Below are 15,035 nucleotides of genomic sequence, written 5' to 3'. Positions count from 1 at the left end.
GAGTTGCTCGAATACATCGAGGACTATCGTTGCTCAGGGGAATCACTGGCAATGTCTGACTTGACAGCCCTCTATGACGAGCGCATTGCATAAAAGAGGAATGTGTGTCATATGACCGCTTGAAAACATTTAGCATAGATATAGCGAATTCAGTGATCAGTCACTAGGAGCAGATTGGTGTGGTGGTCCCACCTCAGGCAGTCCACTGAATAAAACGGCCGATTTTGTCAAATAGGGTGTCAAATTTCGTTCAACCTACTCTCCATTAGATGGCAGACATGTCATACTTCATCCGCGACTCAAAAAAACGTCATGCCTCTATACAAAATCTTCAAGCTAGAGTGCATTGAATCAGTGCGAACAAAAGCGGAGCTAGTGTGCGAGTGAGCCATTTTATCAGAGCAATATTGTCAACGTCAGCGAGTATTTGCATCAGATTATTATTATTATTATTATTATTATTATATCTAATGGCATCAATAAAGCTTACCCGCAATGAAGTGTTGGGTCTTCTATTCGTGGACCCTGATTATGAAGGGGAATATCTGCCTGATTCTGAAAGTGAAAGTATAGCCCTACACCAAGCACAAACGGTGAATCCTTTGCCCAATTTAGATGGTCCTTTACCCAATGTCAGTGGTGGGAACAATGTTTCTCGGGGTCGGAGTGTTCATCGCGATGTTAGCAGGCGTGTTAGTGTTGTGGGGAACGAGGCGGGAGATTTTTACCGTGTGTGCCTCTCCACAATCGCGGCGACAGTATTGTGGTGGAGACTTTGTTTGTCTAATGCCACTGGATATGTTAGACAAGGTCGAAGTATTCATAGGACAGTTAGGGGGCAACGTGGAGGCAGGGTGGGGAGTCGCAATGACAATGACAGTAGTCCGAGCTGTGCACACTTGGCGCGCGCGGCAGATCTGGCCGCGCTGCTCCCAGCAGGAGCAGAGACGGTGTGACACGGGGCAGAGGGGCTATTATGCATAATCTATCGCAAGCTGATGGGAATGCCGGCTTTTGAGTACTTGGCCAATGAGGATGATTTACTATATGTAGTAAATAGAAAATCTCTACAGCAAAAGGCCAACCGCTACTTGCATTCGGTTTGTTTCTACCATTTATTAGTAATGATTTACACAGTTTGTTTACTACTTACTATATACCTGAGCATTCAGTATTGTGCAATATAGCATACAGAAGGTGAGGGACATTTTTGGGGGAAAGAAGTGCTGCATTTGATCATTTTATCATTTAAACGTGACTTTTCATGAAAATTCTATAATCCAAGATGGCCGCCACCATAATGACGTCATAATATGCAAATTAGATGGGAAAATGTAATCCCTACATACACTTTGGGTCATCCTTAATATTTCTCTAATTTACAGAAAGTCTCTATCTTTTATCACTTTTAAGATATAGCCTTTTGAAATTAAGATGTCAAAATCGAACATTTTAGGAAAAAAACTCTGGCGCCGAAACACTGTGTGTTTGGCATGTGTTTTTTAATAAAAAAATGCATACTTCACCTCCAATTGTCATGGTAAGGACAACATTATTGTTTTTTAGTCTTGGAACCTATTTTATTGGACTCCTTGACCCCAAAAATGTACACGTTGATACCAAATTTGTCATTATAGCTATAACAGAAGCAAAGATATGGGCCTCTCAAGTATGGTTGGCGTCCATTTTTAAAAAATGTGCGTATATAAGATACAAAATGTGATCTCACGTGTGTCTTAGGATAAATTTATTTCTATGGCCCTAAGGTACTTCCATACCAAAGGGGACCTTTGCATCATGACTTGAAGTCAAAAGTCACTTAACCTCCCTACTAATAACGTGAAATTCTGTTTGCTGAGCTGGTATAGCCATGCTGGGCAGCAATGGTAAAATTACCTGCTCTGATTACAAGCTCTGGTAATAATAGCTTTGTAGGACTATATTTTATTTTGATAATTAGTAAAAAAAAAAAAATAATAATCTGTTAAATTGATTATGTTGATTGATTATTGAAAAAAAAATATTGATATTGATGTTTAATATAGGGCTATTTTCTGTTCCTTTTTTCCCCTGTGTTGTTTAATTAGGTGATTCTGAGTTAAAAGAATAGTTCACTTTAAAATTAAAATTCTGTCATCACTCACCCTCATGTTGTTTTAAACCTGTATGAATTTCTTTCTTCTGCTGAACACAAAGGAAGATATTTAGAAGAATGTCAGTAATCAGACAGTTTCTGGGTCCCATTGTCTTCCATAGTAGGACAAATATATACTATGGAAGTCAATGGTACCAGAAACTGTCTGATTACTGACATTCTTCTAAATATCTTCCTTTGTGTTCAGCAGAAGAAAGAAATTCATACAGGTTTAAAACAACATGAGGGTGAGTGATGACAGAATTTTAATTTTAAAGTGAACTATTCCTTTAAATATTGATGATTACAAGCTTGGGGGAAACGCAATTAATTGCAATTAATTACAGAAATTGTGCAATTAATTAGTTAATTTTTTTTAATCGATTCCCAGCCCTAATATATACACACACACACACACACACACACACACACACACACACACACACACACACACACACACACACACACATGTATAAGTCTAGATTAGTGTAGTGTTGATCAAATACACTGAAAATTACCATCCTTTAGAATGATTGTTTAAAAAAGGATGTTTTTTTTTTTTTTTTTTTTTTTTTTTTTATCTGGTCGTTACTGATCAATGGCATATATTAAAATTCTACAATACTAGTTTTCAAAATAAAATAAAAACACTAAAAATTAAATCAATACTTTTAAATAATACATTTGAGCATCATTACACTATATAACTAGACAAGTATAAAAAACAGATTTTTACTTTGGGATCTGATATTAATTTTAAGTGATCACTAGAAGATAGCAGAGGTAGTTTAAATGTAAAAATAGATGAAAATGAGAGCGAACAAATAAATATCCAATTTTGATATTTATTAGTAATATCAAACTGATACTTATATTCCTTTGTTAAATACAAGCTCACTTACTTTGGCAAATGAAACACCAGAGCTCATTGCTGTTTTGATTATTATATCATCATTTTTGATCACCTTTTCAAAGAAAACAGAAGAGTGGCATTTATATATAATTTAAATGAAAATTGTACCCAAAATAATTAAGTTAACATCATAAAAAAAATAAAAAAATGAACGCCTTACCACTATTGGTTTAGCAACAGGCTTTTGCTGAGTTAGTTTGATTCTGCTGATGTCACCTTTAGTCTTGTATTCAATGTCAACCACCATGTCTAAGGTGGCTTGACTGGCTGAGAGGCTATACTTGGTAAGGGCCTCCAAAGTGAGAATGCTGTCCTGAATATTTGAGGAAAGTAAGATCACATATGATAAAGACAACATTAAAAGATTAATATACTGTATATATTGCATTGAGTACCTGTGTTGAAAGAATGCCCCCTCCGTATCTCTGGTCTTGTGTTAACCAGTTCAGGATGGGCTTTGCATAGGTGGAATCACCTCTGACTAAAGAGTTAAGCAGGACATAAACTGTTGTTTCCACGGTCTTTGCTGTCACACCACTGGGTTTTAATGAATCCTTGTTAGATTTAGAGTCTTCCCAGAAACGAATTGTGGCTGGGTTCCCTGAAAATGTTAGATGTACAGACAAATTGTTCGTATTAAGTTATTGGTCAAATATTAGAGGGGTTTAATCTGTGCTGATTTGTTTTTTTCAAAAGTGTGCGGAATGTCCCAAATAAGATTTTACCTTTAACTTGAGCCTGCTGTTTGATTTTTTCATAAAGGCCGACTGCCGGCATACTATTGATGTCTACCAGTGTCAGAGCATAGGATGCAATGGCTCTAACATATAAACTTTCAATCTTCTTTGACTTAGAGGAAAGGTACTCCATGGCATGATCTAAAGCATTTTTAAAGGCCTAAAGAGACAATTGTACTGTTAGTCACTGACTGAATGAGGAACAATCCTACATTGGTCAGAATTTACTGCCAGTCATACCTGTATGTTAACATCTGGGACCTTCAGAGCATTTTTAATTCCAATCATGACAAAAGAAGTGAGGTAGACTGTCTTTTCAGTGACATCTGCTCCGGAACCCTTTAAAAAACAAGACAATCTTGATCAAAACACTGGAATATACAGTATGATATCATGAACACTTATTTTCTTCACATACCATGAGTTTAAGTGGATTGCTTTGTGATTTCTCAAAGAACGAGCCATCTTTATTCTGACGATTTTTAATCAGCCAATAAATGCCATTGATCAGCACTTCAGACTCCATAGAGACATATTCATGCATGTCAGCAAAAGTCTTGACTATAAGAGCCGTCACCCTAAAGAAGTTTTTACAACATTACACCTCCAGTAGAATGTTAGTAGCACGTAAAATGTTCTATATGTATTGCTATCAATGTAAAACATTTGTAAAATAACAATTAGACAAAGCTTCGTTTCAGCTACCATTGAGGAAAAAATATGGCAAACAAAAAAAAAATTAGCAGTTATTTACCAGGTACTGGGTGATTTGTCCTTGTTTGACCACAAGCTGAAACCATGTTCATATTTCAGCTTATATGACATCATGCTGGTGACGCCTGGAAAGGAACGTATCGGTTACTAAACGTAACCTCTGTTCTCTCTAGAAGAGGGAACAAGTATTGCGTAAGTAGCTTACGCTGCGGGAAAGTCTTCTTTCTCGAGATACTGAAGCCAAAAAATTATCCTTAATTTTTAATACTCTTGTCAGCGCAGTGCGGCAGCATGCAGACCTAGGGCAGGCTTACTAGCGTGCCCATTGGCTGCCCTGCGGCAACTGCAGCAGCCTATCGCTGAGCCCTTGGCGTGACGTCACGACCAATAAGCGTGCTTGGCGCACTTCATGCGTCACAGCCCGTGGCTTAGCGTATATAAGCAGGGCTCAGAGGCTGCTTCACTGGTTTCTGTCGCTGAAGCGAGTGAGCTCGTGGCGCGAGCACGGCGGGTTACGCAATACTCGTTCCCTCTTCTAGAGAGAACAGAGGTTACGTTTAGTAACCGATACGTTCTCTTACGAGAGGTTCTCTCGTATTGCGTAAGTAGCTTACGCTGCGGGAACTCCCTTGTCAACGCCGTGGGTGCCCAGCATCCACTGAATGAGTCCCAGGGAGAGCCCGGGGAACGTGATAGCAGGGAGCCGGGCGGCCAACAGAAGGCTAGCGCAGTACACAAGCACATACTAGGGAGCAAGGAGCGGCACAGCCGGTCCAAACTGACAATTCCCTGCACAGTGCAGCTCAACCAGTAGAGCTAAATCAACCAACGTAGCCCGCGCACTGATAGTGGGCCGGTCTACGCGAGACTTAGACTGATAAAATTTTCGCCTGCAAGGCGGGAACTTCTAGGTTGTAAAACGTAACAAATGTAGAGGGGGAGGCCCAGCCTGCCGCTGCACAAATGTCATGAATGGAAATCCCGCTGGACCTCGCCCACGATGAGGCCATGCCTCTGGTGGAGTGAGCTTGAATGCCCAGTGGGCACTGCAGGTCTTCAGACGCATAAGCAGTTGCGATAGCGTCCACTATCCATCTGGACAGGCTGTGTTTCGAGGCGGCGAGACCCTTGGTGCGCCCTCCAAACGAAACAAAAGCTGCTCCAAGCGCCTGAAAGCGGCGGAGCGTGTAATGTAGTTTCTCAGCGCCCTGACCGGGCAGAGGAGATTACTATCGGCCTCGCTGCCGGGAGTTGGCAGGGCTGAGAGGGAAATGACCTGCGCTCTGAAGGGAGTGCCCAATATTTTGGGAACGTAACCATGCCTTGGTCTGAGAATAACTTTAGAGTCGTTAGGTCTGAACTCGAGGCACGCGGCGTTAATAGATAACGCGTGAAGGTCTCCCACACGTTTGACTGAAGACAGAGCTATCAGAAAAACGTTTTTGAGCGTGAGGTATTTCATTTCCACAGCTTCCAAGGGTTCAAAGGGATGCGTTTTCAGGGCCTCCAAGACCAGTGAAAGAACCCACATAGGAACCGAGGGGGGTCGCGGGGGGTTCATCCTCCTGGCTCCTCTAAGGAAGCGGGTGACGAACTCGTTCCTTCCTAATGCGCGGCCCAGCTCTGAGACAGTGAAAGCTGAAATGGCCGCAACATAGACTTTGAGCGTGGAGGGGGACCTGCCCGCGTCCAGCAGCTCTTGAAGGAAACAATACTTGCGATACCCCGCATGTCTGTGGATCGAGCCCCTTGGCAGTGCACCATTTGCTAAACACAGGCCATTTTGACGTGTAGCCGGCTCTAGATTGTATGATCGTGTTCATAACCCCTCTTGGCAGATCAACGGGTAACCATTGAGGCTCCATGCATGCAGAGACCATTGCTCTGGATGGGGATGCCAGATCGAGCCGCAGGCTTGAGAGAGAAGGTCTCTCCTCACCGGTATCGGCCAGGGGACTGTGTCTGCCAGCTGTATCAGTTCCGGGAACCAAGCTTGGTTCTCCCAGTATGTGGCTATGAGGAGCACTGTGTGGCGCGCTTCCCTGACTCTCCCGATGACCTGAGGCAGCAGAGAGACCGGGGGAAAAGCATATAGCGGGCCGCTGGGCCAGGTCTGGGCCAGCGCGTCCTCGTTCTTCGTAAAGAACTCTGGGCAGTGAGCGTTGTCTTTTGACGCAAAAAGGTCGACTTTCGCTTTGCCGAAACGGCGCCACAGTGACTGGACTGTTTGGGGGTGTAGAGACCACTCCCCAGGGGGAACGTTGTCCCTGGACAGTCTGTCGGGGCCCTCGTTCAGGTGGCCAGGCACATGCGCGGCTCTCAGCGAGCGCAGAGAGTGCTGAGCCCACACGAGGAGGCGTTCCGCCAGGGTACAGAGCATCTTTGATCTGACACCGCCCTGGCGATTCACATAGGCCACTACCAATGTATTGTCCGTGCGGACTAGAACATGGTGACCTAGGAGGAATGGGAGGAAGTGTTTGAGTGCTTTCTCGACCGCGAGCATCTCTAGACAGTTTATGTGTAGGAGATTCTCCTGGTCTGACCAGCGGCCATAGACCCATCTGTCGAGACAACTTTCCGGTGTGAGATCACCCCCATAGTCACTCCTGTGTGATACCATTCGGCTGCCAGCCAGGGCTGCAGGGCTGAAATGCAGCCCTGATTCACTCTGACTCGCGAGCCGCCGGCCGCCCAGGCTCGGTGGGGCACGCCCGCTTTCAGCCAGCGTTGAAGCGGGCGCATGCGCAATAAGCGCAGCTGGAGCACTGCTGCAGCTGAGGCCATATGCCCCAGGATACGCTGGAATGTCCTCAGCGGAACCTGGCTGCCTATTTGGAAGGATGCGGCGAGGTGACGGATGCGGCGCGCGCGCTGCTTTGACAATCTGGCCGTCATAGCCACCGAGTCCAGTTCTATTCCAAGAATGGAAATTGACTGACGGGGCGATAGCGAGCTCTTGGTCCAGTTGACTGAGAGACCCAGACCTTCCAGATGGCTGAGAAGCGCTGTTCTGTGAGACACAAGTTCCGTCTCTGACTGCGTTAGAATAAGCCAATCGTCCAGATAGTTCAGTATCCGCATTCCCTGTCTTCTCAGGGGAGCGAGAGCCGTGTCCATGCATTTCGTAAATGTACGGGGTGCTAAAGACAGGTCGAACGGCAGGACTGTGTATTGATATACTCGACCGTCGAAGGCGAATCTCAAGAATGGCCTGTGACGGGGAGTTATCTGGATCTGAAAGTACGCGTTCTTTAGATCGAGAGAGATAAACCAGTCTCCTGGGCGAATCTGCGCGAGGATTTGTCTGGTTGTAATCATTTTGAACGGCCGTCTCATGAGGGCTTTGTTCAGATGTCTCAGATCTAAAATAGGTCTTAACGCTCCGTCCTTCTTGGGTACGAGGAAGTAACGGCTGTAAAAGCCTGACTCGCTCAGAGAAGGATGAACCTGTTCTATAGCCCCTTTGCGCAGCAGCTTCGCTATTTCTGCTTGAAGCAGGTGCGCTGCTTCTAAACTCACTTTCGTCTCCGTCTGCGCTAGAAAGCGCGGGGGGCGACGAGCGAATTGAAGCGAATAGCCGTGTTTTATAGTATTCAGCACCCATTCTGACGCGCCCTGAATAGCTTCCCATGCTTTGCACGCATAGCTAGGGGTCGAATGGTCTCTGGGTTCAGATCGCCGCGCTGCACGGGATGGGGAACCTGTACCAGAGAGGATGGGGCGGCGCACGCGCAGAGTTTACACTTATAACACGGCCAGTGTTTGGGAGCTTTAGAGGGTCTGTAACCCGAGGCAACTGAGTGGCAGAGCGAGCAGCGGGTAGGTGTGAGCACAGAGTTGTGGGCACATTTACTACACTTAGTACTCAAGCGGCGTGTGTCTGCTTTATGAGAGTGCGCTCTGTGAGCGTTACCGGGGAGACCGTGTTTGTGTGTAGCAGTGAGCACGTGGGAGTGGGCACATTTTCTAAACTTATAACACCATCGGCGTTATAGGAAACTGATAGAGCGAAATGCTTTGATGGCTCATATGTTTAGACGCTCATAAATACTCAAGCACCATCCTGCGGGAGGGTGCGAGATGCGGGTTCGCTTTCTGTATGTAAGAAAGCTGGCCGCGAGCTCGGAGAAGCCAGCAGAAAAAAATATGTATCTGCCGCCAGAGCCGGATTCGAACACGGGTCTCTGGCGCGGAAGCCTAATGTTCTGCCACTGAACCACAGGGGCACACATAAGCTTTCAGTTAGTGCGAGCTTACTGAGAAATATGCGAGAATTGGAGGTAGTCCGGCCTAGGCGGGACGAAAACACTCTCTCTTCCTCTTTTCGCCGGTGCTCGTGACGTCCGCTCTGATATCCCTTGAGAACGGCGCAATTGCGCCGCTCGAACAAAGGGAGAGAGAGCGTGAAGATGTCATCATGTGCTGTGACATCGTTTGTTTGCATGCGTGCGTGTATAAAAACAGGCTCGTTTACTGCAATATAGATATTTCTAGTCGCCTGAGCTTAGGAGGGGACTGAGAAATGTGTGAGAAACGGAGGTGGCCGGTGAGTGACGCGCGCGACCGAGACGCGGGGTAGCTTTCTTATAACGTAAAGGAAGCCAGCCCGTGACCGTCTACTTCTGACATCCCTTGTGAGCGGCGCGTTTGCGCGGCTCGAACAGAGGGGGAGAGCGCAGGAAGGGGCGTGCGTCATCCGGGGGGGTAGCTTTCTTGTAACGTAAAGGAAGGTATAGCCCGAGACCGTCCGTTTCTGACATCCCTTGTGAGCAGCGCCGTTTGCGCGGCTTGACAGAGGGGAGTAAGCAGCTGTCTATGAAAGCAGCGCTGTCTGCTTCATCCCCTGAGGCGACGGCAGTGCGGGCAAAGCCGGACGCTGCGCGTCGGGAGGTGGGGGGGAAAAGGAGATAGCGAGGCTCGCGGGAGGGGCTCCGGCGAGCGCTCAGCTGTCATAACCGGCTCGGGAGGCCTTTGAGAGCGGCGTTTCTTCTTACGCGGCCCGGAAGAGGCAGCCGGAGAAGGTGGAGGATCATAAAACATGGCGAGTCGAGCCCGCAGGGTTCAAATCCTCACACTGTTCTCAGCCGCCCGAGGAAAGGGCGCGGGCTACGTGGTCGAAGCCCAGGCAGAGAGCGCAGATACATGGCAGTCTCCGTCGCTGAGCGTGGCTCTGCACGAGCCACAGGATGAGCGAGGCATTTGAAACAACGCCTCGCGCTCTTTTAGATGCAAAGTGTGTCGCGGGCCGCACTGCGTTGACAAGATTATTAAAAATTAAGGATAATTTTTTGGCTTCAGTATCTCGAGAAAGAAGACTTTCCCGCAGCGTAAGCTACTTACGCAATACAAGAGAACCTCTCGTAAGAGAACAGTGAGTCGTTAAATCACTTAATAGTTAATTATAGTTAATTGTACTGGCTATAACTGATATAGTTACTTTCGTATAAGATAAGCAAGTAAAAAACAAGATGTAATTATTATAGGATGGAAATTATCATACAATTTTTATTACTATTGTATGGAGACCCGAGTATACAAAAAATTTGAAAATAAAATAAATAATGAAAATAGAGCAGCAATTAACGGGGTTCAAGTGCTTTAAGGACTTTAAGCACATGCGTAAAAAGTTATCTTTTAAGCACATGCACATGCATAAAAAGTTATTATGTTTTATTTAGCAAGCATGTAACCACCTAGTGGTTGCAGCCAATTTACTGAGAGAATATTATGTTTTAAAACATTTTAACAGTTATCGAGGTTGAACCAAAAACCTAGCAATCTCCAATATTAATGAACGGTTCAATTGACAGCGGTGGTCCTAGAGGCAAAGTTGCTCAGAATGAGTTGTAACATATGGTATAAAAGTTGTGGGCATGTACGAAAAATCGCATGATATACAATCCTTTACGCACGCGAAAAACGTGAAGGCCCCCCCCCCCCAGGGCCGTGAGTCAAACAAGCCCAGCGAGTTTCCTTCCGATCGGCCTCCGTTAACCTTATCTAACAGCTGCTTGAATTTCATTGGCCGACGGAGGCCATGTTTTTCGAGATATTTGAATGTCCTTGTAAACAATTGCGGCACCTAGACAGCACCTACCAGTTTTCAAGTCAATCGGACAGTCTGTTGCGTAGCTATAGCCGTTTTGTATTTTTTTCATTTTAAAGCGCCACCAAGTGGCCAGTCCTTTTCCACGCGACCACAGACTGAGCCCATTCATAGGTGTACAGAGTTTGGTGAAATTATCTTAATCGTTCAAGAGGGATAGCCATTTTAGTAAAAGTACTTTGAACGTTTTGGCATCTCGCCACGGACGTCAATCGAAATTTTGACTTTTTTAATAATTATTGACAGTCAGACTCCAGAGAATATTTCTGCATTGATTTGGTTCTGATCGGGTGAAAAACCTAGGACTATTTCCCAAAAGTAGTTTTTAAAAAAAATCCAAAATCCCCAAAAATTTTGCAGAGTAAAGATCGAGCCAAGGATTCCAACAATATAAGTCACTTGAGCCTGCGAAGAATGGTTTGAGCTATGAGCCATTACATTATTTTGATCGCTGTAGTGCCACCATCAGGCCGATTGGGGCGAGCCTTGGTAACGTTGTAGATGGGGCCTGGGTACTACCATCCCTCAAAGTATAAAGTCTCTACAACTTATGGTTTGGTCTGCCTGATCACTTTTAGGGGAGAATGCTGATCCTTGGAAATTCTAAACATTACAACAGGGTTTCAGCGCTACGGCCTTGAACCCCTAAAAGAACATGATACAAGAAGTGTGAGAAAAAAAAAATGTATTCTTCTCTACTGAAACAAACATCCCACCAGCTTGCATTTTCCTTTTTAATTCCTTTTCACTTGCAGCTGACTCTTTCCCCAAAATGTCCCATTTCTCTGTCTTGTCTAGGTAGTGGTAGACATAGTAGATTGGCAGGAGACTCATGAGCTCCATCTCTGCAGTTCCCCGTGGCAGGTTAGTCAACTGTTTTACACCTTCTGGGTTATTTATTATTGACAGAAGCTCTCCCAGTACTTCACCTGAACAAGAAAAAGAAGTTATACAATTGTGACTTGGCAACATTTCCTCACTATAAAAATACATAGGGCCTCTGGAACCTCCAGTATAATCAATTTTAATCTATGCAGTTTATAAAAGAAACATTATCGCACAAATCTGATATAGTTAAAAAAATGTGACTGTGTAGAAAGTGTCATTTAGCATCTGCACAAATGTGTTCAAGCTTCGCAGGCATCATACCGTTAACTGTTAGAATACAATCCACAGTTGACTTGGGCACAATGTTTGGTGGAATTAATTTTTTTAACTCAAGTTTTCGCATGGAAGTGCCTAAGAAGGGAAAAAGAAATGGCGTGAAACTCCAGCACATGAGTAGAGAGCATACTTATACTCTTCAGATGTCCTTACCAAAGACTCCATTTGGATCTATTCTTCCACCACTTTGTATTTCAAGTCTAATTCCCTCTGGCTGTGAAGTACCAGAAAATTAATCAGTCAGATCATAATCTCAGGCATACTAAACTGAAACTGGTTTAGTTCTCAATAAACACCATTTTTAAGCAAAAATATAATGAGGAATCTCTACTGTACTCTTTTAAAATAAAAGACATAAAAGTGTACAATAAAAACACACTGTAACTTTCAAAACTTCCTTCTATATTAAATATGTAGTTTAGAAAGATCATCTTTAGAAAGATGGGAACAAACTGTTACAAAGATACAGTCCTCTAGCACAGACTGCATATCGCCTCTTACCACCACTTTCAATTTCTTGACCACACTCTCAGCCCCCCACTCAGTTGTTAAAGTGAAAGTGAGCGTATGAGTGCCAGCTTCCAAGGCCATGATGTAGAACGTGACCAAAGCCACTGAGCGGCCTTCGATAAACCCCTTGTTTTCATTTGGCTTTCCCTGTTTCACCTGTTGAGTTCCACGAAACACACACACTCCCTCTGTTGCCGTCAGGGTCACACTGAACTATTCATGTATGTGTGAGATATAGAAAGATAAAGAGAGAAAGAAAATTATAATGAGTTTATCACCATAATGTCACATAAATATATGAGTCTGATGAAGACCTGAGGGTCGAAATGTTGTTTGAATAAACTCTTTTGGAGCAGTAATTTTCAGTGTGCAGACTTCACACTTCTTTATTTTGTCTACATAAATATATACACCATTGTTCAAAAGTCTGGGGTCGGTAAGATTTTTTAATACTTTTGAAAGAAGTCTCTTATGCTCACCAAAACTACATTAATTTGATCAAAAATCGAGTAAAACAGTAATATTGTGAAATATTATTACAATTTAAAATGTTTTCTATTTTAATATATTTGAAAGTGTAATTTATTATTGTGATGGCAAAGTTGAATTTTCAGCAGCCATTACTCCAGTCTTTAGTGTCACATGATCCTTCAGAAATAATTCTAATATTCTGATTTGGTGTTAAGGAGAACCTCTCGGGTAACGACTGTATCCATAGTTCCCTGAGAAGGGAACGAGACACTGCGTCTGAAGCACATGTGTCAACTAGTCCAAGGACGATAGTGAACATCACGGGCGGGTGACGTCACTACCAGGAAAGGATAAAAGCACATCCGGTCTGACCGGCGTTAACTTCGATTTAGCCGAAGCAAATCGATCACAGGGATGCAGGAAGTATGGCAAAGTGACGCAGTGTCTCGTTCTCTTCTCAGTGAACTATGGTTGCAGAGATGTTCTGAACTCGCGCTGCGTCGATGGCGCTTTGGGAACGAGAATGCGCACAAGAACCTGTCGTGTGAATACTGGGATCAGTTATGACATAAGAACTCGTGATCCAGGGGCACCAAGGTTCAAGGAATAAAACCTGACAAACGTGAGCAGCGAGGACCAGCCTGCCACATCACAAACTTCTTGAGGGGAGACCCCTGAAATTAAGGCCTTGGAGGCCACCATAGTCCTAGTGGGAAGAGCTCTTATGGCCAAAGGTGATGGCTGGCCAGAAGCTTCATAAGCAGCCTCAACTATCCACTTGATAATAGTCTGTTTAGATGCAGAGACCATTTCTTAGGAGACCCAAAACAGACAAACAGCTGAACAGACTTACTCCACAGGGCAGCTCTGTGGACATAACTATGGCCGCCACGTACACCTTTAGAGTGGACGGAGATAACCCTTCTGAAAAACGATCTTAAAGGAACTCTAGAACTACCAAGAAGCAGGGCCGTCGCTAGTGGGGTGAAAGGTGGTGACAATTATATACACAAAATCCAGCAGTTATACTATATAGGCCCCTGTTGTATGAATAATTCTAATATTTATATTAATTGTATGCATGAGATTTAAATGCAAACCACAAAAACATGCAATTTGGTTAAAATTTTTTTCCAAATATCTGCTTCTCTTACCTCCCTATAAATGGTTTAGACCGATCTAAAGTATTTATTAATTATTCAGTCAGTGACAAACATCAGATGGATCCAATAAAATTGTAAGTCCCACCCCAGCTCGTGAACAGAACCAATCAGAGTTGAGGCGGCAGTGCCTGAAGTTAACGATGAACTTGGTAGAAGAGCAGGAGATTGACTGACAAAATGTTGGGGAAAAGAAAACATAAATCAGGGTACCAGAAACGGCATGAAAAGAAGGAGAGGGAGGCCAGGAGAGTTGTTGTATCCCAGTCAAGATGTTCTTAAAGACAGGTTGTATTGTTATTTCGCTGGGAATAAGACGCATTGCATTGCATTATGCACCTGACCTGCCGGCTGATGATGTATTTATTACATCAATAAAACACGAATTCACACTGCACTTGAATTAATACATTTTAGCTTTATTTAATAATATTTTCTTTATTAAAAAATAAGACAATAAATTACTTTATTTTTTCAGTTTGACTGCATTCTTGTCAATTTATAAATGTTTACTTTTTGATTTATAAATTATAACAGACTGATGGGGAAAACACATTATTTTGCTGTTACTTTAAAAAAAATGGTTTTATTATTATTTAACAATTTATTTGTATTAGTTGTAATTTTTATATACATTTGACTTTTAAAATAAAGGTTTTACAACAACATCACCTTCTTATGTTATATGTGGGCCTCCATGCTCATCTATTTACAGTAAATGATATTGATGGAGGGTGGTGGGGGCCCACATCAATATTTTTTCAGGGGGCCCCGAATCCCCTAGCTACGGCCCTGCCAAGAAGTAAAAACTTTCCACTTCAGGGCGTATAGTTTCCTTGTGGATGGAGCACTGGAGTGAAGTATGGTCTTTACAACCTCGTTTGAGAGACCAGAGTCTATGAGTTGGGCCCCCTCAGAAGCCAAACCCGCAGGTTCCATGTCTCGGGTCAGGGATGGAGTATCACTCCTCCAGCCTAAGATAGAAGCTCCCTCCTGACCAGAATCTTCAGAGGAGAGCCGTCGAGGAGGGATACTAGGTCCGAGAACCACACCAGAATAACCAACTTATTCTGTCCTGGTGGACCTTCTCCAAGGAGTAATTCAATCGGGGGAAATGTGTACA

At 43.9% G+C, this 15,035-nt stretch overlaps 1 protein-coding gene across 1 annotated transcript in view; it reads right to left on the bottom strand.

Moving 5' to 3' along the window:
* Positions 1–15,035, bottom strand: part of c5 (complement component 5) — a 40,338-nt gene that overhangs the window by 10,991 nt on the left and 14,312 nt on the right. The window contains exons 22-32 of the mRNA XM_081365734.1: positions 12,273–12,494; positions 11,925–11,985; positions 11,757–11,846; positions 11,324–11,536; positions 4,539–4,623; positions 4,203–4,362; positions 4,025–4,123; positions 3,773–3,944; positions 3,443–3,648; positions 3,208–3,360; positions 3,037–3,099 (exon numbers count right to left, since the gene is read on the bottom strand). Of these exons, the coding sequence (XP_081221860.1) occupies positions 3,037–3,099; positions 3,208–3,360; positions 3,443–3,648; positions 3,773–3,944; positions 4,025–4,123; positions 4,203–4,362; positions 4,539–4,623; positions 11,324–11,536; positions 11,757–11,846; positions 11,925–11,985; positions 12,273–12,494 (1,524 nt within the window). The remainder of the gene's footprint in view (positions 1–3,036; positions 3,100–3,207; positions 3,361–3,442; positions 3,649–3,772; positions 3,945–4,024; positions 4,124–4,202; positions 4,363–4,538; positions 4,624–11,323; positions 11,537–11,756; positions 11,847–11,924; positions 11,986–12,272; positions 12,495–15,035) is intronic.

This window comes from Scardinius erythrophthalmus (assembly GCF_964197995.2).
Source record: "Scardinius erythrophthalmus genome assembly, chromosome: 5".
NCBI classification, from domain to species: Eukaryota; Metazoa; Chordata; class Actinopteri; order Cypriniformes; family Leuciscidae; genus Scardinius; species Scardinius erythrophthalmus.
The sequence above is the reverse complement of the archived record's forward strand: the minus strand, read 5'-3'. Positions and strand labels throughout refer to the sequence as shown.